We start from the raw sequence: 22,306 nt of genomic DNA, 5'->3' as shown, positions 1-22,306 counted from the left end.
TTCTCTCTCCCTCTCTCTCTCTCTCTCCCTCTCTCTCTCTCTCCCTCTCTCTCTCTCTCCCTCTCTCTCTCTCTCCCTCTCTCTCTTCCCCCACCTCTCTCTTCCCCCACCTCTCTGCCCTCTGCGCGCTCTCTGTTCTGGGCTGGAGAGGAACTTGGAGTGGGAGGGGAAGGATCCATTTGTCGTAGTCCACGTAGGTACCAACGACATCGGTAGGATTAGGAAAGATGTTCTGCTGAGGGACAATGAGCAACTCGGGGCTAAATTAAAAAGTAGAACCTCAAAGGTAATAATCTCCAGATTATTACCTGAGCCACATGCAAATTGGCGTAGGGTAAATAAGGTTAGAGAGGTAAATGCGTGGCTCAAAGATTGAAGTGGGAGAAATAGGTTCCGATTCATGTGACATTGGCATCAGTACTGGGGAAGGAGAGAGCTGTTCCATTGGGACGAGCTTCATTTGACCATGCTGGGACCAGTGTCCTGGTGAATTGTATAACTAGGGTTGTAGATAGGACTTTAAACTAATTGGGGGGGAGGGTTCAATTGAAGGGAAGTTTTAAAAAATCAAAAAGAAACCAGAGAGCAGAGGCGCAGGGTAGTGAAGAGGCGAACAGTAATCAAAGTGACAAAGGGCAGAAGAGTGCAGCTGAAATTAGAAATGAGTAATAGTGGTTAAAAAGTCAAAGTTCAAGGCTCTTTATCTGAATACATGAAGCATTTGTAACAAGATATATGAGCTGACGGCACAAATAGAAATAAATGAATATGACTTGATAGCTATTACAGAGATGTGGTTGCAGGATGACCAAGACTGGAAACTCAATATTCAAGGGTTTTCGATGTTCCGGAAAAATAGGCAAAAAGGAAAAGGAGGTGGGGTAGCTTTGTTAATAAAGGAAGGTATCAGTGCGGTGGTGAGCAGTGATACTGGTGCAATAGATCGTAACGTAGAATCAGTTTGGGTGGAAATAAGGAATAGCAAGGGGAAGAAGTCGCGAGTGGGAGTCATCTTTAGGCCCCCGAAGAGTTGCCTCACTGCAGGACAAAGTATAAAAGTTCCGCCAGGGCCACTCAGCTCCTGACCTCATTACTGCCTTGGTTCAAACATGGACAAAAGAGCTGAACTCGAGCGGTGAGCTGAGAGTGACTGCCCTTGCCATCAAGGCAGCATTTGACCGAGTATGGCATCAAGGAGCCCGAGCAAAACTGAGGTCAATGGGAATCGGGGAAAACCCTCCGCTGGCTGGAGTCATACCCAACACAAAGGAAGATGGTTGTGGTTGTTGGAGGTCAATCATCTAAGCTCCAGGACATCACTGCAGGAGTTCCTCAAGGTAGTGTCCTAGGCCCAAGCATCTTCAGCTGCTTCATCAATGACTTTCCTTCAATCATAAGGTCAGAAGTGGGGATGTTCGCTGATGATTGCACAATGTTCAGCACCATTCATGACTCCTCAAATACTGAAGCAGACCGTGTAGAAATGCAGCAAGACCTGGACAATATCCAGGCTTGGGCTGATAAGTGGCAAGTAACATTCGCACCACACAAGTACCAGGCAATGACCATCTTCAACAAGAGAGAATCTAACCATCTCCCCTTGACATTCAACAGCATTACCATCGCTGAATCCCCCACTGTCAGCATCCGAGGGGCTACCATTGACCAGAAACTGAACTGGAGTAGCCATATAAATACCGTGGCTACAAGAGCAGGTCAGAGGCTAGGAATCCTGCAGCGAGTAACTCACCTCCTGACTCCCCAAAGCCTGTCCACCGTCTACAAGGCACAAGTCAGGAGTGTGATAGAATACTCTCCACTTGCCTGGATGGGTGCAGCTCCAACAACACTCAAGAAGCTCGAGCAGGACAAAGCAGCCCTTGATTGGCACCCCATCTACAAACATTCACTCCCTCCACCACTGACGCACAGTGGCAGCAGTGTGTACCATCTACAAGATGCACTGCAGCAACACACCAAGGCTCCTTAGACAGCACCTTCCAAACCCGCGACCTCTACCACCTCGAAGGACAAGGGCAGCAAATACATGGGTACACCACCACCTGCAAGTTTCCCTCCAAGTCACACACCATCCTGACTTGGAACTATATCGCCGTTCCTTCACTGTCGCTGGATCAAAATCCTGGAACTACCTTCCTATAACAGCACTGTTGGTGTACCTACCCCAAATGGACTGCAGCGGTTCAAGAAGGCAGCTCACCACCACCTTCTCAAGGGCAATTAGGGATGGGCAATAAATGCTGGCCTGGCCAGTGACGCCCACATCCCATGAATGAATTTTTAAAAAATGAAGTGTAAGAAGGGCGCTACAATTGTCATGGGTGATGTTAATCTTCATATTGATTAGACAAATCAGATTGGCAGAGCTAACCTGGAAGACAAATTTGTAGAGTGCATCAGGGATTGTTACTTAGAGCAATACGTTGTAGCAATACCCGGGAACAGGCTATTTTAGATCTGGTAAAGTGTAATGAGATAGGATTAATAAGAGATATTGTAGTTAAGGATCCTCTAGGGGGTAGCGATCACAACATGGTAGAATTTGAAATTCAGTTTGAGGGCGAGCAACTCTGGTCTCAAACCAGTGTCCTGAACTTAAACCAGGGCAATTACAGAGGCATAAAGAAAGAGTTGTCTAAAGCGGGCTGGGAAAATAGACTAAGGAGAAGGTCAGTGGATGAGCAGTGGCAGACATTTAAGTAGATATTTCATAACGCTCAGCAAAAATTTATCCCAGTCAAAAAGAAGGACTCGATGAGAATGATGAACCACGCGTGGTTAACAAAGGCGGTCAAGGCGAGTATCCAATCAAAAACTAAGGCATGCAAAGCGGCAAAATCTAGTGGTAGGCCAGAAGATAGGGAATTTTTTAGGAACCAGCAGCGGATGACTATAAAGCTAATAGAGAGGGAGAAAATTGATTATGAAAGTAAATTGGCAAGAAATAAAAAAACAAAGAGCAAGAGCTTCTACAGGTATATAAAAAGAAAGAGTAGGTAAAGTGAGCGTGGGACCTTTGGAGGATGCGACGAGAGAATTGATAACGGGGAACAGGGAAATGGCAGATAATTTAAACCAATATTTTGCATCGGTCTTCATGGTGGAGGACACTAAACATCCCACAGATATCAGATAAGCAAGGATCTAATGGGAGTAAAGATCTTGTAACAGTCTCTATCACGAGGGACAAAGTACTTGACAAACTAATGGGACTAAAGGCAGACAAATCGCCAGCACCTGATGGCCTCCATCCAAAGGTTTTAAAGGAAGTGGCTGCAGAGATAGTGGAAGCATTGGTCGAAATATTCCAGAACTCGCTGGATTCCGGGAGGGTCCCAGTGGATTGGAAAACTGCTAATGTGACACCCCTATTCAAGAAGGGAGGGAGACAAAAAGCAGGAAATTATAGGCCTGTCAGCCAAACATCGGTCGTTGGGAAAATGCGAGGGTCCATTATTAAGGAAAAAGTAGCAGCGCATTTAGAAAAGCTTGACGCAATCAGAGTCAACATGGTTTTGTGAAAGGGAAATCATGGTTGACAAATTTGCTAGAGTTCTTTGAGGATATAACAAATAGATTTGATAAAGGGGAACTGATAGATATAGTGTATTTGGATTTCCAGAAGGCATTCGGTAAGGTACCACATGAAAGATTATCGCACAAGATAGGAGCTCAGGGTATTCTTCTTCTTTGGCCTCCTTGTCTCGAGAGACAATGGATAAGCGCCTAAAGGTGGTCAGTGGTTTGTGGAGCAGCGCCTAGAGTGGTTATAAAGGCCACTTCTAGAGTGACAGACTCTTCCACAGGTGCTGCAGATAAAATTGGTTGTTGGGCCTGTTACACAGTTGGCTCTCTCCTTGTGCTTCTATCTTTTTTCCTGCCAACTGCTAAGTCTCTTCGACTCGCCACTCTTTAGCCCCGCCTTTATGGCTGTCCGCCAGTTCTGGCGATCACTGGCAACTGATTCCCACAACTTGTGATCAATGTCACAGGACTTCATGTCGCGTTTGCAGACGTCTTTAAAGCGGAGACATGGACGGCCGGTGTGTCTGATACCAGTGACGAGCTCACTGTACAATTCGTCCTTGGGGATCCTGCCATCTTCCATGTGACTCACATGGCCAAGCCATCTCAAGCGCCACTAGCTCGGTAGGGTGTATATGCTGGGGATGTTGGCTGCCTCGAGGACTTCTGCGTTGCAGATATGGTCCTGCCACCTGATGCCAAGGATTCTCCGGAGGCAGCGAAGATGGAATGAGTTGAGACGTTGCTCTTGGCTGACATACGTTGTCCAGGCCTCGCTGCCGTAGAGCAAGGTACTGAGGACACAGGCTTGACACCCTCGGACTTTTGTGTTCCGTGTCAGTACGCCATTTTCCCACACCCTCTTGGCCAGTCTGGATATAGCAGCGGACGCCTTTCCCACGCGCTTGTTGATTTCTGCATCGAGAGACAGGTTACTGGTGATAGTTGAGCCTAGGTAGGTGAACTCTTGAACCACTTCCAGAGCATGGTTGCCGATATTGATGGATGGAGCATTTCTGACATCCTGTCCCATGATGTTTGTTTTCTTGAGGCTGATGGTTAGGCCAAATTCGTTGCAGGTAGCCGCAATCCTGTCGATGAGTCTCTGCAGACACTCTTCTGTGTGGGATGTTAATGCAGCATCGTCAGCAAAAAGGAGTTCCTTGATGAGCACCTTCCGTACTTTGGTCTTCGCTCTAAGACGGGCAAGGTTGAACAACCTGCTATCTGACCTTGTGTGGAGGAAAATTCCTTCTTCTGAAGACTTGAACGCATGTGAGAACAGTCGTGAGAAGAAAATCCCAAACAGTGTATTGGGTATCGGTATTGGGGATAATATATTAGCATGGATTGAGGATTGGTAACTCTCAGAAAACAGAGTCGGGATTAATGGGTCTTTTTCAGGTTGGAAAGGCGTGACTAGTGGATAAACACAAGGATCAGTCCTAGGGCCTCAATTATTTACTATCTATATGAATGACTTGGAGGAGCGGGCTGAGTATAATCTATCCAAATTTGCTGACAATACAAAAATAGGTGGGAGGGCATGTTGTGATGAGGACTTGAGGAATCTGCAAGGGGATGTAGATGGGTTAAGTGAGTGGGCAAAAACTTGGCAGATGGAGTTTAATGTAAGAAAGTGTGACGTCATGCACTTTGGTAGGAAGAATCAAAAGGCAGACTATTTAAATGGAGAGAGACTGCAAAAAAGTGCAGCACAGAGGGATCTCGGTGTTCTTGTGCATAAAACACAAAAAGTTAGCTTGCAGGTGCAGCAAGCAATTAAGAAGACAAATGGAATTTTGGCTTTTATTGCGAGGGGGTTGGAGTTTAAAAATAGGGAAGTCTTACAACTGTACAGGGTGTTGGTGAGGCCACACCTGGAGTACTGTGTACAGTTTTGGTCCCTGTATTTAAGAAAGGATATACTGGCATTGGAGGCAGTTCAAAAGAGATTCACTAGGCTAATTCCTGGGATGAAGGGGTTGACTTATCAAGAACATCTAAACAGGTTAGGCCTTTATTCATTAGAGTGTGATCTTATTGAAACATACAAGATTCTGAGGGGGCTTGACAGGGTAGATTTTGAGAAGATGTTTCCTCTAGTGGGGGAATCTCGAACTAGGGGACGTAATTACAGAATAACTGGACACTCATTTAAAAGGAATTTCTTCTCTGAGGGTAGTGAATGTCTGGAATTCTCTACCCCAGATAGTTGCGGAGGCTAGATCACTGAAAGTATTTAAAGAGGGGGAATATAGACTTTTGAAATATCGTGGAGTTGAGGGCTATGAGGAGCTGGCACGAAAGAGCAGTTGAGGTCTGGGGCAGATCAGCCATGATCTTATTGAATGGCAGGGCAGGCTTGACGAGCCGAATGGCCTACTCCTGCTCCTATTTCATTTGTTCTTGTGTTGTCCCAGGCTCTTTCTGCCCCGCTCCGATCTCGCTGTTTCCCGGTGATGTGTATCTCTCTCTCTGTCTCTCTCTCTCCGTGTCTCTCTCTCTGTGTCTCTTTCTCTCTCTCTCTGTCTCTTTCTCTCTCTCTGTGTCTCTTTCTCTCTCTCTCTGTGTCTCTTTCTCTCCCTCTCTGTGTCTCTTTCTCTCCCTCTCTGTGTCTCTTTCTCTCCCTCTCTGTGTCTCTTTCTCTCCCTCTCTGTGTCTCTTTCTCTCCCTCTCTGTGTCTCTTTCTCTCCCTCTCTGTGTCTCTTTCTCTCCCTCTCTGTGTCTCTTTCTCTCCCTCTCTGTGTCTCTTTCTCTCCCTCTCTGTGTCTCTTTCTCTCCCTCTCTGTGTCTCTTTCTCTCCCTCTCTGTGTCTCTTTCTCTCCCTCTCTGTGTCTCTTTCTCTCCCTCTCTGTGTCTCTTTCTCTCCCTCTCTGTGTCTCTTTCTCTCCCTCTCTGTGTCTCTTTCTCTCCCTCTCTGTGTCTCTTTCTCTCCCTCTCTGTGTCTCTTTCTCTCCCTCTCTGTGTCTCTTTCTCTCCCTCTCTGTGTCTCTTTCTCTCCCTCTCTGTGTCTCTCTCTCTCCCTCTCTGTCTGTCTCTCTCTCTCTGTCTGTCTGTCTGTCTCTCTCTCTCTCTCTGTCTGTCTGTCTCTCTCTCTCTGTCTGTCTGTCTGTCTGTCTCTCTCTCTCTCTCTCTGTCTGTCTGTCTGTCTCTCTCTCTCTCTCTCTGTCTGTCTGTCTGTCTCTCTCTGTCTCTGTCTTTCTCCCCGCCCCCCACCTTCCCCCACCCCCGGGCTCTTTATGCCCCGCTCCGATCTCTCTGTTGCCCGGTGAATGCTAAATGGTGTAATGCATTTTGCAGTCACAAGTGTGAGACTGCTTGGAACAGATTAAAGAAACTATCTTTGTCGTATCTATAGAAGCTTTAAAACTGGACTATTTTACCCTTTCAACTGAGGAGGATACTTTACTGTTACTGAAACCATACTTAGCACCAAAGTCAAAATGAGTAAGAAATCTGGGGAAATAACTTTTTTTTGTTTGTGCTCTCTGACAGGGCTCGTTGGTATTCCATGGAAATGGCCGGGATTGTCTGTCACACTGGAGCTAATATCATCACACAGGCCAGAGAGCTGATCGAACAAATTGGGTAAGGGAGTTATGAAAGATGGATTTCATAGTTTTTAATTGTTTCTTTAAAATCCTCCTTTTCACTTGTCCCTGTTAAGCAGCAACTGTCCTGATGCTGCACATGGTACAGCAGTTGGAGATCTATCAGCTGACTAGGTTGGGTATCTTACCTTAAGGTTCTTGGGCTGTTCAGTAAATTGGGACTGAGAGGTACTGTAATATTCACTTCTTGAAGGTGTGCAAGTAAGCACCAGGTTTCACTTTAGGCATGTACTATCTGTTTGGATTCCTACTTCTCAGAACTTTTGTATTTATGTTGGAGAGGAGGGAACGTTTCTGCCATATTGAAATGTGCATGCGATCAATAACATTTTAGGAGAGCTAGGAAAGAAACTTGCAAGCAGAACCTCAAAGGTAGTCTTCTTCTTTGGCCGCCTTATCTCGAGAGACAATGGGTAAGCGCCTGGAGGTGGTCAGTGGTGTGTGGAGCAGCGCCTGGAGTGGCTATAAAGGCCAATTCTAGAGTGACAGGCTCATCCACAGGTGCTGCAGAAAAATTTGTTTGTCGGGGCTGTTACACAGTTGGCTCTCCCCTTGCGCCTCTGTCTTTTCCTGCCAACTACTAAGTCTCTTCGACTCGCCACACTTTAGCCCCGTCTTTATGGCTGCCCGCCAGCTCTGGCGAACGCTGGCAACTGACTCCCACGACTTGTGATCAATGTCACAGGATTTCATGTCGCGTTTGCAGACGTCTTTAAAGCGGAGACATGGACGGCCGGTGGGTCTGATACCAGTGGTGAGCTCGCCATACAATGTGTCTTTGGGGATCCTGCCATCTTCCATGCGGCTCACATGGCCAAGCCATCTCAAGCGCCGCTGACTCAGTAGTGTGTACAAGCTGGGGATGTTTGCCGCCTCGAGGACTTCTGTGTTGGAGATACGGTCCTGCCACCTGATGCCAAGTATTCTCCGGAGGCAGCGAAGATGGAATGAATTGAGACGTTGCTCTTGGCTGACATACATTGTCCAGGCCTCGCTGCCATAGAGCAAGGTACTGAGGACACAGGCTTGATATACTCGGACTTTTGTGCTCCGTGTCAGTGCGCCATTTTCCCACACTCTCTTGGCCAGTCTGGACATAGCAGTGGAAGCCTTTCCCATGCGCTTGTTAATTTCTGCATCTAGAGACAGGTTACTGGTGATAGTTGAGCCTAGGTAGAGGAACTCAAAGGTAGTAATCTCCAGATTACTCCTGGTGCCACGCCCTAGTGAATATAGAAATAGGAGGGTAGAGCAGATAAACGTGTGGCTGGAGAGATGGTGCAGGAGGGAGAACTTTAGACTCCTGGGACATCGGGACTAGTTCAGGGGAGATGAAACCTGTACAATCCAGACGGATTACACCTGAACGGAGCCAGGACCAATGTCCTTGTGGGACCGTTTGCTGGTGCTGCTTTTGAGGGTTTGAACTAACTTGGCATGAGGATGGGAACCAGGAAATAACATGAGAGAGGGAAAACAAGATGCACAAAGAATTGGGAGAGATAGATAACACTCAAGTAAGAAATAATAAGATGTTAAGTAGGGTCGAGTAAGAGGAAATGCAATAATGTCTAAATTGGGTTTGCTGTGCATGTATGTGAACATAGAGTGTGGTAAATGAGGTTGATGAGCTGCAGGTACAGCTAGCCATCTATAAAGATAATGTTGCGGCAATAACAGAGTCCTGTTTCAAAAAGGGCAGAACTAGGTACTAAATATTCCTGGGTACAAGGTGTGGAGAAAAGAAAGCAAAGGAAAGAAAGAAGGGTAGGGGCTGATTAGGAGATTTATGCACTGAGCTGGAGGGCATGGCTGAGGTACTAAATGAGTACTTTGCATCTGTCTTTCCCAAGGAAGAAGATGCTGACAAAGTCATATTGAAAGACGAGGTAGTTGAGACACTGTCTGTACTTACGGTCCTGGTGACTTATCCACCTTATCAGATACATCCAAAGATATTGAGGGAAGTAAGGGTGGAAATTGCGGAGGTACTGGCCATAATCTTCCAATCCTCCTTAGATTCTGGTGTGGTGCCAGAGGACTGGAGAGTTGCAAATGGTACACCCTTTTTCAAAAAAGCATGTAAGGGCAAACCCAGCAACTGCAGGCCAGTCAGTTTGACCTCAGTGGCGGGAAAGCTTTTAGAAACGATAATTCGGGACAGATAAACAGTCACTTGGACAAATGTGGATTAATTAAGGAAAGCCAACATGGATTTGTTAAAGGCAAATCGTGTTTAACTAACTAACTTGATGAAGTTTTTTGATGAGGTAACAGAGAGGGTTGTTGAGGGTAATACGGTTGATGTGATGTACATGGACTTCTAAAAGGCATATGATAAAGTGCTAAATAACAGGCTTGTCAGCAAAGTTAAAGTCCATGGAATAAAAGAATAAAATGCACCAACCAGGTTTCTTTAATAAACAACAAAATTATCAGTTTATTATAAAACAAGTCTTAACCGTTCTTTTCAGGTAGCGTTGAAAATTAATTTAGCAGGCTTTTCTCCAAAGACAGGAGAGAAGATGAGTTGACACAATGGACTTCTCAGGGTCTTTTAGAGAGGTGCTAGAAAGCTGAGCTGGGTTTTGGTCTTCTCTCCTTCCTTGGAACTTCTCTTCCCTTTTATACAGTTCAACCCCAACTCAAAACAATTCAAAAGAGAAACTGATAACAGGAGGTCAACCTTTAGACCTCCATAAATCTTGACCAGTCACTTCTTTGTAAACAACTTCTCCAGGTGTCCAAAATTCTCTGTTGTTTATTAAGCTGGAAGTCAAGTGGTTTCCCAGAAAGGCTGGTTTTCCTCACAAGACCTCTCAGTGCCCCTTTTAAAAAATGTTTCCAGGGACTCTTTTTCAAAGTCAAGTGGCCTTTACATGACCCCCTTTGAAAACCCCAAAGTTGAACATTTCTTCAATCTTTCAAAAATGAATCCTCAAAAACAATTTCACAAAACGGAGGTTTATCTAAGCCTGTCATAATCTTCTACACCTATTAAATCTCCCCTCAATCTTCTTTGCTCTAAAGAGAACAAACCCAGCTTTTCCAACCTAACCTTGTAACTATTGGGCCTATTCACCTTAGCAGAGAGGTCAGTGACTAGGGGGCATAGATTTAAAGTGATTGGTAGAAAAATTAGGGAAAATGAGGAAAAGCTTTTTCACCCAGAGGGTGGTGGGGGTCTGGAACTCACTGCCTGAAAGGGTATTTGAAGCAGAAACCCTCAACTTATTCAAAAGGAGTCTGGATAAGCGCCTCAAGTGCCGTAATCTGCAGGACTTCAAATCAAATGCTGGAAGGTGGGATTAGAATAGGTGGATCGTTTTTCAGCCGGCACAGTCACGATGGACCGAGCGGCCTCTTTATGTTCCTTAAACTTTCTATAATTCTATTCTATGAAAATCCCCCATCCCAGGAACCATTCTAGTAAATATCCTCTGTACCCTATCAAGGGCCCTCACATCCTCCCAAAAGTGTGGTGACCAGAACTGGACGCAATACTCTAGCTAGGGCCTAACCAGAGCTTATAATGGCTCAGCATAATTGTAGTCAATGTCTCTGTTTACGAAGCCAGAGTCCCGTATGCTTTACTAAACACTCTCTCAATATGTCCTGCCACCTTCAAAGATTGATACACATGCACCCCCAGTTCCCTCTGTTCCTGTAAACTCTTTAGAATTGTGCCATTAAGTATATATTGCCTCTCCCTATTCCTTCTGCCAAAATGCATCACCTCACACTTGTCAGTATTAAATTCCATTTGCCACCTCTCTGCCCATTCTGCTAGCCTATCAATTTCCTATTGCAGGCTGTTCATATCCTCACTGTTTGCCTCACCCCCAAGTTTGGTGTCGTCAGCAAATTTTGAGTTTCTACTCTGTATTCCACAATCCAAGTCATTTATATGTAGCAAAGAAAAGGATATAGTGGAGTTCCCCAGGCATCAGGGCGGCACAGTGGCGCAGTGGTTAGCACCGCAGCCTCACAGCTCCAGGGACCCGGGTTCGATTCTGGGTACTGCCTGTGCGGAGTTTGCAAGTTCTCCCTGTGTCTGCGTGGGTTTCCTCCGGGTGCTCTGGTTTCCTCCCACATGCCAAAGACTTGCAGGTTGATAGGTTAATTGGCCATTATAAATTGCCCCTAGTATAGGTAGGTGGTAGGGAAATATATAGGGACAGGTGGGGATGTGATAGGAATATGGGATTAGTGTAGGATTAGTATAAATGGGTGGTTGATGGTCGGCACAGACTCGGTGGGCCGAAGGGCCTGTTTCAGTGCTGTATCTCTAAAAAAAAAAAAAAAAAATCACTCATTTTTTTGACATATTAACGATCCAGATTTGTGGGGGGGGGGAGCAGGGCAAAATTTGCAGATGAGACAGAACTTTAAAATATTGTGAACTGTGAGAAAACAGTGATAGACTTCAAGAGAACATAGACACGCTGGTGGAATGGACAGACATGTGGCAGCTGAAATTTAATGTAGAGAAGTCTGAAATGATACATTTTGGTAGGAAGAATCAATGAGGCAATATGAAATAAAAAGTACAGTTTTAAAGGGCGTACAGGGCAGAGGGACCTGGGGTATATGTGCTCAAATCGGTGAAGGTGATGGGGCAGGTGGTGCAAGTGGTTAATCAGGCATAGAAATCCTGGGATTTATAAATATAGGCATAGAGTACAAAAGCAAAGGTTATGATGAACCTTTATAAAATACGGTTCGGCCTCAACTGGAGTATTGTATCCAATTCTGGGCACAGCACTTTAGCAAAGATGTGAAGGCAATAGAAAGGGTGCAGAAAAGATTAAAGAGAATGGTGCTAGGGATGAGGGACTTTAGTTATGTTGATATATCAAAGAAACTGGGGCTGTTCTTGGAGAAGGGAAGGTTGAGAAGAGATTTGATAGAGGTGTTCAAAATCATGAGGGGTCTCGACAGAGTAGATGGGGAGAATCTGTTCCCATTGGCAGAAGGGTTAAGGACCAGAGGACACCGATTTAAGGTGATTGGCAAAAGACCCAAAGGTTACATGAGGAAAACCTTATTTACGCAGCTAGTGGCTAGGATCTAGAATGTGTTACGACCGAGGTGAGAAGAGTGCACTATTTTTCTAGTTCCGCTACTCTATAGGTCAAAGCACTAACACACAGATTGAAATATAAAAGTTCCCTTTTCACCTTAGCCACACACACACACACGTACATACACGGTTAACCGAAAAAAGAGATTTACTCTAGAGCTCGACTACAAAAAAAAAGTATTTTGGCCAAATACTTGCTAATTCTTGAAGAAGAAAAGAGAAGATATGGAAAGATGTCAGATGTCCTTTGTTTTGATTTGGTGTCCCAAATATGCGTAGATGGCTGTCACTGGGATCTTCCTAGAACAGTTCTTGTCAGGCGACATTGAAGATCAGTTTGGGCAGGCTTTCCAGGAAAAATGGCAGCAACAGAGGTTTCAGGCAGTTTCTTACACTTGCTTCTCAGAGCTTCTCAAAGAGATGGAAAGCTGGCGGGCTTTTCAAAGAGCTAGAACAGGCTGAGTTGGGGCTTGTGCTTGGCAGGTTGATTCTTTAATTCCCTTTCAGCCCATTGTTCATATCCCAACTACCTATCCAAAGGGAAACCAAAAAACATCTCAGGAGTCGAGCCTCCTGACCCCTATAATCTTGACCTGTCACTTCTTTGTCAACATCTTTCCCCAAGTCAAAAGAAAACCTGCTGGGTAATTATCTGAAAACTGATGCCTTCCAGTAACTGTTGTTTACAAGCTCAGTCCAAAAGACCTTTTTATGACCTCTTTTTAAAAACACCCAAAGTTCCAGCATCTGTGGAATCTTTTTTTTAGTTTTAAAACACATATCCTCATAATTTAACAAAAAAACTGGAAGCATGTGTGACAAATGCACTGCCTGAGAGTATTGGAGGCAGATTCAATCGTGGCTTTAAAAAAGGTATTAGATAATTACCTGCAGAGAAAAAATTTGTAGGGTTACAGGAAAAAGCGGGTGAGTGGGACTAGCTAAGTTCCTCTTACCGAGAGGACAAAGGGATAATGGTTATGGCACAGAAGGAGGCCATTTTAAGAACATGTCTAGCTTTCCAGTTTTGAATGCTTTAAAGACATAAGGCTGGTATTGATGGTGGCTGGCATTAAGCTCCTGTAGGAGTTGGTGGCATTTAGATTTTAAAATGAATAAGAATCTGTTGAAATTGGGAGTCAAGTAGCAGAAAGAAAATGCTTAGAAGTTCCAGAGAAATATGGATTTGAGTGTAATGATGCTTACCAATTTCCTAGGGATTGAACTTTTCTGGCCTCAAATCTGTTGGTCTGTGAGAAAGGCAGTGACTGTTTTGGTGCCATAAGTGAGAGTGCCCTGCTTTGTTTCATGGTAGTGTGAGATATTTGACATCTGAAAATGAGAAGGATCATCCGCTATAAATGTAAAGCACTCAACACATTTGTTTCTGTTAACAGGCGACCCTTGGAGCTGGACACTGATGGTATTTGGTGTGTCATTCCTAATTCTTTCCCAGAAAACTTTGTCATCAAGTCAAACAATCCTAAAAAGCCAAAGGTTACAATCTCCTACCCTGGTGCGATGCTTAATATCCTGGTGAAGGTAAGCATAAAGCCAGCTCTGGAACTATCTTAAATATTACTGAAATAATGCGGTTGGAGTATGTGAGTTGTGCTGGGATTGGGAACAAATATTGAATAGTAGTGTTAATTGTATTTTAATTGTTTAATTGTATGCAGGTGATGGGCAATAATTGGGGTTTCACTTTGTTTTTGTTTGTTTGTGGGATGTGGGCATCGCTGGCTAGACCAGCATTTATTGCATATATAAAGGGACACTTAATTGATACTGTGGTGTGATTGAGTTAGAAGATGAATGCAGGTAATGTTTAACTCTGTAAATAAATGTAAGACTAGGTAAAGATTTGCTCCAGTGCTATGCTTCACCAACTGGCTTTCTGGAATATAGCAATAGGATGCTCACTATGCTACTGTCATCTGTGCTTTTTTAATTTCTGTTCTTTTAAATAATGTTGTGCAGATGGAAGAATAGAATTAGAAAGGTGTACACCCCAACCTCATAACTAAATATTAACGTGTATGTTTTTTTCTGAAATGCATAAGGGCCATTTTCAAATTTTAGAGGCTCTGACTTCCTATTTGTGTTTGGGGAGAGAGACATGCAAGTGCCAACTGGAATTGTCTGTCAGTGCTATCTAGTTGCATCACTTATTCTATGCCTGTTCACTGTACTGGATGTGTAACATTGCTGAATAGGAAGTTGTGTTTTGCTGTAGCTAAGCTGACTCTTTTCTGCTATAGGAGCAATTCACTAATGAACAGTACCAGGAGCTGGTGGACCCTGCAACACTGACCTACGTCACCCGCTTAGAAAATAGTATATTTTTTGAAGTTGATGGTCCTTATCTGGCTATGATTCTGCCAGCTTCAAAAGAGGAAGGAAAGAAACTCAAGAAAAGGTTAAAAAAAAAAGTAGAATGGCAAATTTTCCCAGGTTGTTATGCTTTGTAAAAGTAGCAGATCTGCTGTGGTATTTGCTCATTGGCACTTTGGGGTCTAAGGCATGGTCATAGGGTTTTGGTGCAAAAGTGGCAACGCACTTCGCCCAGCCTCCTTTTATGTTCACTGCTCAGTTACTCCCTATAGAAAAGCTGCTTTCATAGAATATGAAATGGCCGGCATGGACATGATGGGCCGAAGGGCCTGTTTATGTGCTGTATAACTCTGACTCTAATATCATGATGTCAAGTGGAAATTAATTCCTGTTGCTGAGTGAAGACACCAGGCTATTGACATTTTTTTTAAAAATGAGAAAAAATTACTAGCTTTTTTACGTTCGAGTTGGGGAGAGAAAAGTTAATTTGCTTTTTTATGACTGGGCATGACATCCAAAAGTAGAAAGAAAAGGCAACAACATCTTTGTGGTTTCTTTGGCCTGAAGCCTGAAATTTGCAAACACTTGTGAACTCTGTTAACTTCAGTTTAACAGAGCAGGATTAGGAATTCTTGAGGCGTGGGCACCAAGAAATTTTGTACCCCTCCTTCCTGTCCCCAGCACAAATCATTTTTCCCCAAGTGTAGTAAAGTGCATGAAGAATTATGTGGACATTAAAAATTTCAGGTACTGAAAATATTTAAGTGATTTGTTTGGTTGAGTTTCAGATCAAGAAAATTTTAGAGCATTACTAGTTGCAAGTGATTCAAGTTGTTGAGAGTTAACTTATTGACTCTGTATTTCAACTAGTCGATCCAGAAGTGTGTCAGCAGAGCATTATGGACCTGAACGACTCACTGTAGTGTGTATAATATCATTTGCTGCATGCCTTTTTGGTTAGAGTTTTTCTCCTATATCCTTCATCTCAAAATTGTTTTGCCCTGAAAGTTGCTGGTAATACAAGCTAATGATAACAAAACAGCAAGGGACCTTGGTGAACAATGGGGCCAACCATGTATCTTCTCAACCAAAGAGATTTGAGAATTGAAAAATAAACAGAGGAAGGACTGAGAAGGAGGGTCAATTCAATATAAATCAGGTACACATAGAGAGGGAAATAAAGATTGGATTAGATAAGAGAGGAAAGGAAAAGTAAAAAAGTTTTTTTAATTGACATTTTTAAAATCTCCAAGAACAACCTGAGGCTCCACACTTCTAATTGTTCACCTTCTGGGCCAGAGATGTTAATTGCAGTCATTAACAATCATCTTTAAAAGGTACTTGCACTATATATTACAAAACTTTCTGTGGCAGGTTTAATGGGCAATTAGTGTGCAAATATAGCAACTTCATGAACTCATGGGGAAGTTCAGGGCGAGATGTCATTTTCCGTGAAGGTAACAGTGGCGCAAATCATCTAGCAACTTGTGGTGATTTGTAGTTTATGGGGCATCTCTTCCTCTCCACAAATTTCTGGCCAATTTTCACTTTTATACTGCCTGAATTGTTCAAATCCTGTTTTTTTTCCCGGCAAGTTCCAGTGAAGTCTTTTTTTTCCCTTTGTCAATCAGTAATTATTTGCTGGTAGGTAACTAAGAGCAATTTACCTCATCTTCCTCCCAAGGACCCTGTTGAGATAAACAAATCTTTATGAACATGAGCAATGGAAGTCTGAGCCCACAATTAGTTTTCTCCTCCACTTGACCTTTACTAGAGTATGTTTCACAGGTACTGGAAGTCCTCTCATTCCTTATCTGAGTGAATATCTTTATTTGTATTCAGTTAGTAATTTTGATGGTGTTACGACCAAGGCGGGAGTAATGCACTGTTAATTCAATCCCAGTACTCCCCAGGTCATAGCATATCAAGTCAAGTTTTCCACCTACCGAAGAATAGCCAAATTAAACACTCTATCTGTCCCCCAGAATAAAGCACACCAAATCAGGTTTCTTGAAACAACAACAATATTAACTATTTATTCAAAAAGAAATAATAAGTCTTAAATACTAGTGAGATAAATCTATATATGAAAAACTCCTTATTTCCTTAACCCTCATGCACATCCACATACATTTTTTTTAAAAAAGGTTAACTGGGGAAAAGGATTTTTGCTTTACAGCTGTTTCATAAGAATAAAAGGAAAAAATAAAATGCTTGAGTTTATCACATCCTGGTAGAATGTTTTCTGTACGGTTTGGTGTCCCAGAGTCAAATAGGCAGATGCCACTCAGAGTCTCTCCAGGCGAGGTTGATGAACAGTCTGTGATGGGTAGGCGTTCACAGCAATTTAACTGCAGCAGGCATCATATAGGCCTTTCAGCAAAGGTGCAGCAACAGGTCTGCTTGGGTTTTGAAGCGGCAGTCCAGCAGTAGAATCTTTCCTGAGATTTCAGGATCTCCCAAAACACAGGAGGCAGCAGGAACCACACTGGATGCAGGGATTCTTTTCAAGAGATGGAGGATTCCTTTACAGAGAGAAACCTTTTTCTCTGGGTCGTCCATTCTTGCTCCAGGCAGGTCAAAGCAAAGATTTCAAATGCCTGCTCTTTGTCCAACTCACTGGCTTTTTAAAGGGTCCAAAGTGGGGGAAAAACCTTCCTGAACATGGTCACATGTCCAAACAGAGTCTCCCCGTCACTCAAAAAAGCTGACCTGAGTAAGGTCAAACCCCTATGGTTCCCTATCCTTGTACAAGTTCAACTTCCTTTCAAAGCACCCATAAAATTCAGCTGTTATGAACTTCCTTTCAAAACATTGTAAAGATTTCCACTATTTGCTGTCTTTAACTGTCCACTGAGCATCCTTTTTTCAATTTTTTTTTAAATGCACAGAATTCTAAGTTTTTACTACAGAAACAAAACTGTTGTAACAATGGGCAATTTGACCATGTAGGGCCCTGGTTGACTTATCCCATTACTTGAGGAAGCTCCATTTAGAAAAGCTGTTTGAAAAGCAACCATAGGTGCTCAGTAACTGCTATCAACATGTTTTAGTGAGTGATACTGGTCACTTTGTTTCTGACAGATATGCAGTGTTTAATGAGGATGGCTCACTGGCTGAACTGAAAGGCTTTGAAGTGAAGCGCCGTGGGGAATTACAGCTTATCAAGATTTTTCAGTCTTCTGTCTTTGAGGCCTTTCTGAAAGGCACCACGCTGGAGGAGGTGTATGCATCTGTTGCCAAGGTAGCAGATTACTGGTTGGATGTCCTTTACAGCAAGGTACGGGTGGCAATATTTGACTGGTGCTGAAACTGTGTTGTCAACACCACATTTCTACAGTGACCCCAACTTAGACTAGAGTCTGTGTTTTAAGAACTACTGAAGTGTTTGCTGTGGATTGCTTTTGCTATTCCTTAAAGCCCATTTACTGCAGTTACCAGCAAACAATAGGACAATTCCATCATTGGCTGAAATACCTAATCTGGGGTGATAGAATCCTATATGAATTGATGATTCAAATCTCCACATATGAGAACTTCAAAAAAGTTTACCAATTGTTGTGATGTAAAAGTCTGGCTGTTCCGAAGCAGTCCATTTGGAATATATTGAAACACTGATCCAGCATTACAGGTAAATGGGATCAAATGAGGTTTGACCAAAAGCTTCAGTTAAATTAGTTGTATGCCATTATTAATTGAAAGAATCCACAGAGTACTCCCCTGAATGCAGTTTGGCAACAGCATTTTTATTTAAGCAATTTAAAATGTTTATTTTACTGTCACGGCGTACTGGGTTAAAACCAGTTGTTCTGATTTAAAATAATAGTCCCAGAAAGTTATAAAATATTGTTTGTTGTATTTTTCTTTCCAGAACTAAAGTATGGAAATTGCTGATTTTATGTCATTGTACAGCTTCAATGTTTAAATATTTGTATTTATATCCATTATTTTAGAAGCATTAATCCATTTAACCACTCTTAAAATAGGGGACAAAGGAATTTGCTACAAAAATTCAAAATATTAACTCATTTTTAAAAAAATCCTTACAGTAATTTCAAGGCTTAAAAAGTTCCAGTTGTTCAGCTGGAGCTTGAGATGGGCAGCTCAGAGAGGGAGGTCAGATGTGTAGATTTGGCAACCTGTAGGCAAGCATCAAATAGGATCAGAATGCGTAATAATGTTAAAAAGACAAAGTTAAGGGCACTCTATCTGAGTGCATGCAGCATTTGCAACAGAGGTAGATGATTTGAAGGCACAAATAGAGGTAAATGGGTATGATTTAATTGCCATTATAGAGACCTGGTTACAGGGTGACCAAGACTGGGAACTCAATATTCAAGGATATTCATCATTTTGAAAGGATAGGCAAAAAGGAAAAGGAGGTGGGGTGGCGCTCTTGATGAGGGGCAAGATCAGTACATTAGTGAGAGAGGATCTTAGATCAGATGTGCAAGATGTAGAATCAGTTTGGGTGGAGCTTAGAAACAAAAAGCAACAGCAAACCTTGATGGGAGTTGTTTAAAGGCCACCAAACATTAGTGGTAATGTTGGGCACAGTATAAATCAGGAAATTAGAGATGTATGTAACATGGATAATACAGTAATCGTAGGTGACTTCAGTTTACATATAGACTGTGTAAACCTAATCAGCACTAATGCTGTGAAGGATGAATTCCTGTAGCGTGTATGAGATTGGTTTCTGGAGAAGTATATTGAGAAACCAATGAGGGATCGGGCTATTTTACATTTAGTATTATGTAATGAGAACGGGCTAATCAATAACCTTGCTGTAAAGGAGCCTTTGGGAAATAGTGACCATAATACGATAGAATTTTACACTACGTTTGAAAGTGAAACAAAGGTCTTAAATCTGAACAAACAAAACTATGAAGGTATGAGGGGCAAGTTGGCTATGGTGGATTGGGAAAATACATTAAAAGATTTGACAGTAGACAGGCAATGGCTAGTATTTTTAAAAAGTGTTACACGGCCTACAACACATTCCTCCAAGACAGAAAAACCCAACAGGAAAGGTGAAACAACCATGGCTAACAAAAGAAGTTAAAGATTGCATTAGATCAAAGGAAGTGGCTAAGAAGGTTGCCAGAAATAGTGGTGAGCCCAAGGATTGGGAGCAATTTAGAATCCAGCAAAGGATCACAAGAAACTGGTAAAGAAAGCGAGAATAGAATATGAATGCAAGCTAGCGAGAAACATAAAGGCGGACTGTAAAAGCTTTAGGTATGTGAAAAGGAAAAGATTAGTAAGGATAAATGTGGGTCCATTACAGGCAGAGACAGAAGAATTTATAATGGAGAATAGGGAAATGGCGGAAAAACTAAACAATTACTTTCTGTCTGTCTTCATGAAGGAACAACACTCAAGAAGCCAACACCATCCAGGACAAAGCAGCCTGCTTGATTGGCAGCCCATCTACCACCTTCAACATTCACTCGGTTCACCACCACACAGTGGCAGCAGTGTGTATCATCTACAAGATGCACTGCAGCAACTCACCATGGCTGCTTCAACAGCAGCTTCCAAACCCGTGACCTCTAACGCCTCGAAGGAGTATTGTGTACAATTTTGATCTCCTTACCTAAGGAAGGATATACTTGCCACAGAGAGAGTGCAACAAAGGTTCACCAGACCCCTATGAGGAGAGATTCAGCCTATATTCTTGAGAGTTTAGAAGAATGAGCAGTGATTTCATTGAGGGATACAAAATTCTTACAGGGCTAGACAGGGTAGATGCAGGAAGGATGTTTCCCCTGTCTGGGAGTTCTAGAACCAGGGAACACTGTCTCCAGAATAACAGGTAGGCCATTTAGGACTGTAATGAGGAGCAACTTCTTTACTCAGAGGGTGGTGAATCTTTGGAATTCTCTATTCCAGAGAGTTGTGAAGGTGCAGTCATTGAGTATATTCAAGGCAGAGATAATAGATTTCTAGATATTAAAGGTATCAAGGGATTTGGGGATAGTGCAGGAAAATGCCATTAAGTTAGAAGATCAGCCATGATAGTTAAATGGCGAAGCAGGCTTGAGGGGCTGGATGGCCTACTTTTGCTGCTATTTCTTATGTTCCAATGAAATGTCCAGCATAAAAACTCAAGTTGTGACAACAGGTTAATTTTCTATGCTCCATGAAGCAACAATGTAAATCAATGAGGGAATTTTTTTTCCATTTTGACATCTCTGGTAGAATAGTAAATGTGATATTTTTGAATGCATTCCTGGTTTCTTCAGAAATAACAGCAAAATATCTTTTGTCTAATCCAGCTACATATAGTGTCCAGGAATTTATTTCCAGTTGATCCCTAAAATAGTTGTTTGAATGTTGGCATATGGTTCATCTTTAAGCTGAGCACTAATTTACACATACATATTGTTAACTAATTGATACTAATCCTTGCTTTGTTGATTGAACCATTGTTGATTTGTTCGGCCAGCAAATGGGAACTTAAAGGGCTATTGACTGCTAAGGATTTTTTATAGTATTGGGAAGTTGCACTAAAGGATCAATTCCAACAGTAGCTTGCATTTATGTAGCACCTTTTAAAAATAGGAGCAGGATTAGACCATATGGCCCCTCGAACCTGCTCCTATTCAATACGATTATGGCTGATTTTCTGCCTCAATTTTCCATTTTCTTACCTGCTCCCCATATCAATTCCCTTGAGTGACCAAAAAATCTGTCTGTCTCAACCTTGAATATGTTCAATGATGAAACATCCAAAACTCTTTGGGGTAGAGAATTCCAAAGGTTCACAGCCCTTTGAAGAAATTTCTCCTCATCTCAGTTCTAAATGATCAGCCCCTTATCCTGAGAGTGTGCCCGCATGGTCTAGATTCCCCAGCAGTAGAAACAACCTCTGTGGGTACCTTGTGAACCCCCTTCAGAATGTTGTATGTTTCAATATCACCTCTCGTGTATAGCAAGTATATCTTTCCTTAAATATGGAGACCAAAACTGTGCACAGTGCTCTCGGTGTGGACTAACCAAAGCCCTATACAACTGTAGCAAGACTTCTTTATTCTTGTTTTCCAATCCCCTTGCAATGAAGGCCAACATGTCATTTGCCTTCCCTATTGCTAGCTGTACTTACATGCAAACTTTGTGCTCCTTTGAAAGTACACCCAAGTCCCCCTCAACATCAACATTTATAAGTTTCATGCCTTTTTAAAAAAATATTCTGCTCTTACTACCAAAGTGAATAACCTCACACTCCCCACATTATACTCCATCTGCCACCTTGTTGCCCACTCCTTAACCTGTCTATATCTCTTTGCAGCTTCTTGTTTCCTCCTCACAGCTTACATTCCCACAGAGGCATAGTAAGCTGAAATTGAATGCTGAGCCAAAGCAGGATATATAGGGAGAGGTGATCAAAAGTTTGGTCAAAGTGATGATTCTTAAAAAGGGTTCTTAAAGGAGGAGAGGGAGGTACAGAGGCAGAGGGCTTTAGGGAGAGCATTCCAGAGTTTGTGGCTCAAATAGCTGAAGGCAATAGAACTTGGTGTGGGATAGGATGGGCAACAGAAATTTGGAAGAGCTGAGGTTTATGCAGAATGGTAATGGGAGGCCTGCCAGAGGAGCACTGGAATAGTCAAGTGGGGAGGTAACAAAGGTGTGGTTGAGAGTTTCAGCAGTTCATAGACCGAGGCAGGTGTAGAAGTGAGCAGTGTTATGTGGATGGAAGTAGTTGAACTTTATGATGGACAAGATA

The 22,306-nt window shown here is 42.8% G+C and overlaps 1 protein-coding gene across 1 annotated transcript in view; it reads left to right on the top strand.

Moving 5' to 3' along the window:
• Window positions 1-2,553: 2,553 nt before the first annotated feature.
• The window catches only part of pole (polymerase (DNA directed), epsilon), a 139,624-nt gene continuing 119,871 nt past the window's right edge, over window positions 2,554-22,306 (top strand). Inside the window, exons 1-5 of the mRNA XM_068055486.1 lie at window positions 2,554-2,690; window positions 7,045-7,137; window positions 13,641-13,785; window positions 14,505-14,662; window positions 17,662-17,857. Of these exons, the coding sequence (XP_067911587.1) occupies window positions 2,554-2,690; window positions 7,045-7,137; window positions 13,641-13,785; window positions 14,505-14,662; window positions 17,662-17,857 (729 nt within the window). The remainder of the gene's footprint in view (window positions 2,691-7,044; window positions 7,138-13,640; window positions 13,786-14,504; window positions 14,663-17,661; window positions 17,858-22,306) is intronic.

The sequence above is a fragment of the Heterodontus francisci genome, chromosome 23 (assembly GCF_036365525.1).
Source record: "Heterodontus francisci isolate sHetFra1 chromosome 23, sHetFra1.hap1, whole genome shotgun sequence".
NCBI classification, from domain to species: domain Eukaryota; kingdom Metazoa; phylum Chordata; class Chondrichthyes; order Heterodontiformes; family Heterodontidae; genus Heterodontus; species Heterodontus francisci.
The sequence above is the reverse complement of the archived record's forward strand: the minus strand, read 5'-3'. Positions and strand labels throughout refer to the sequence as shown.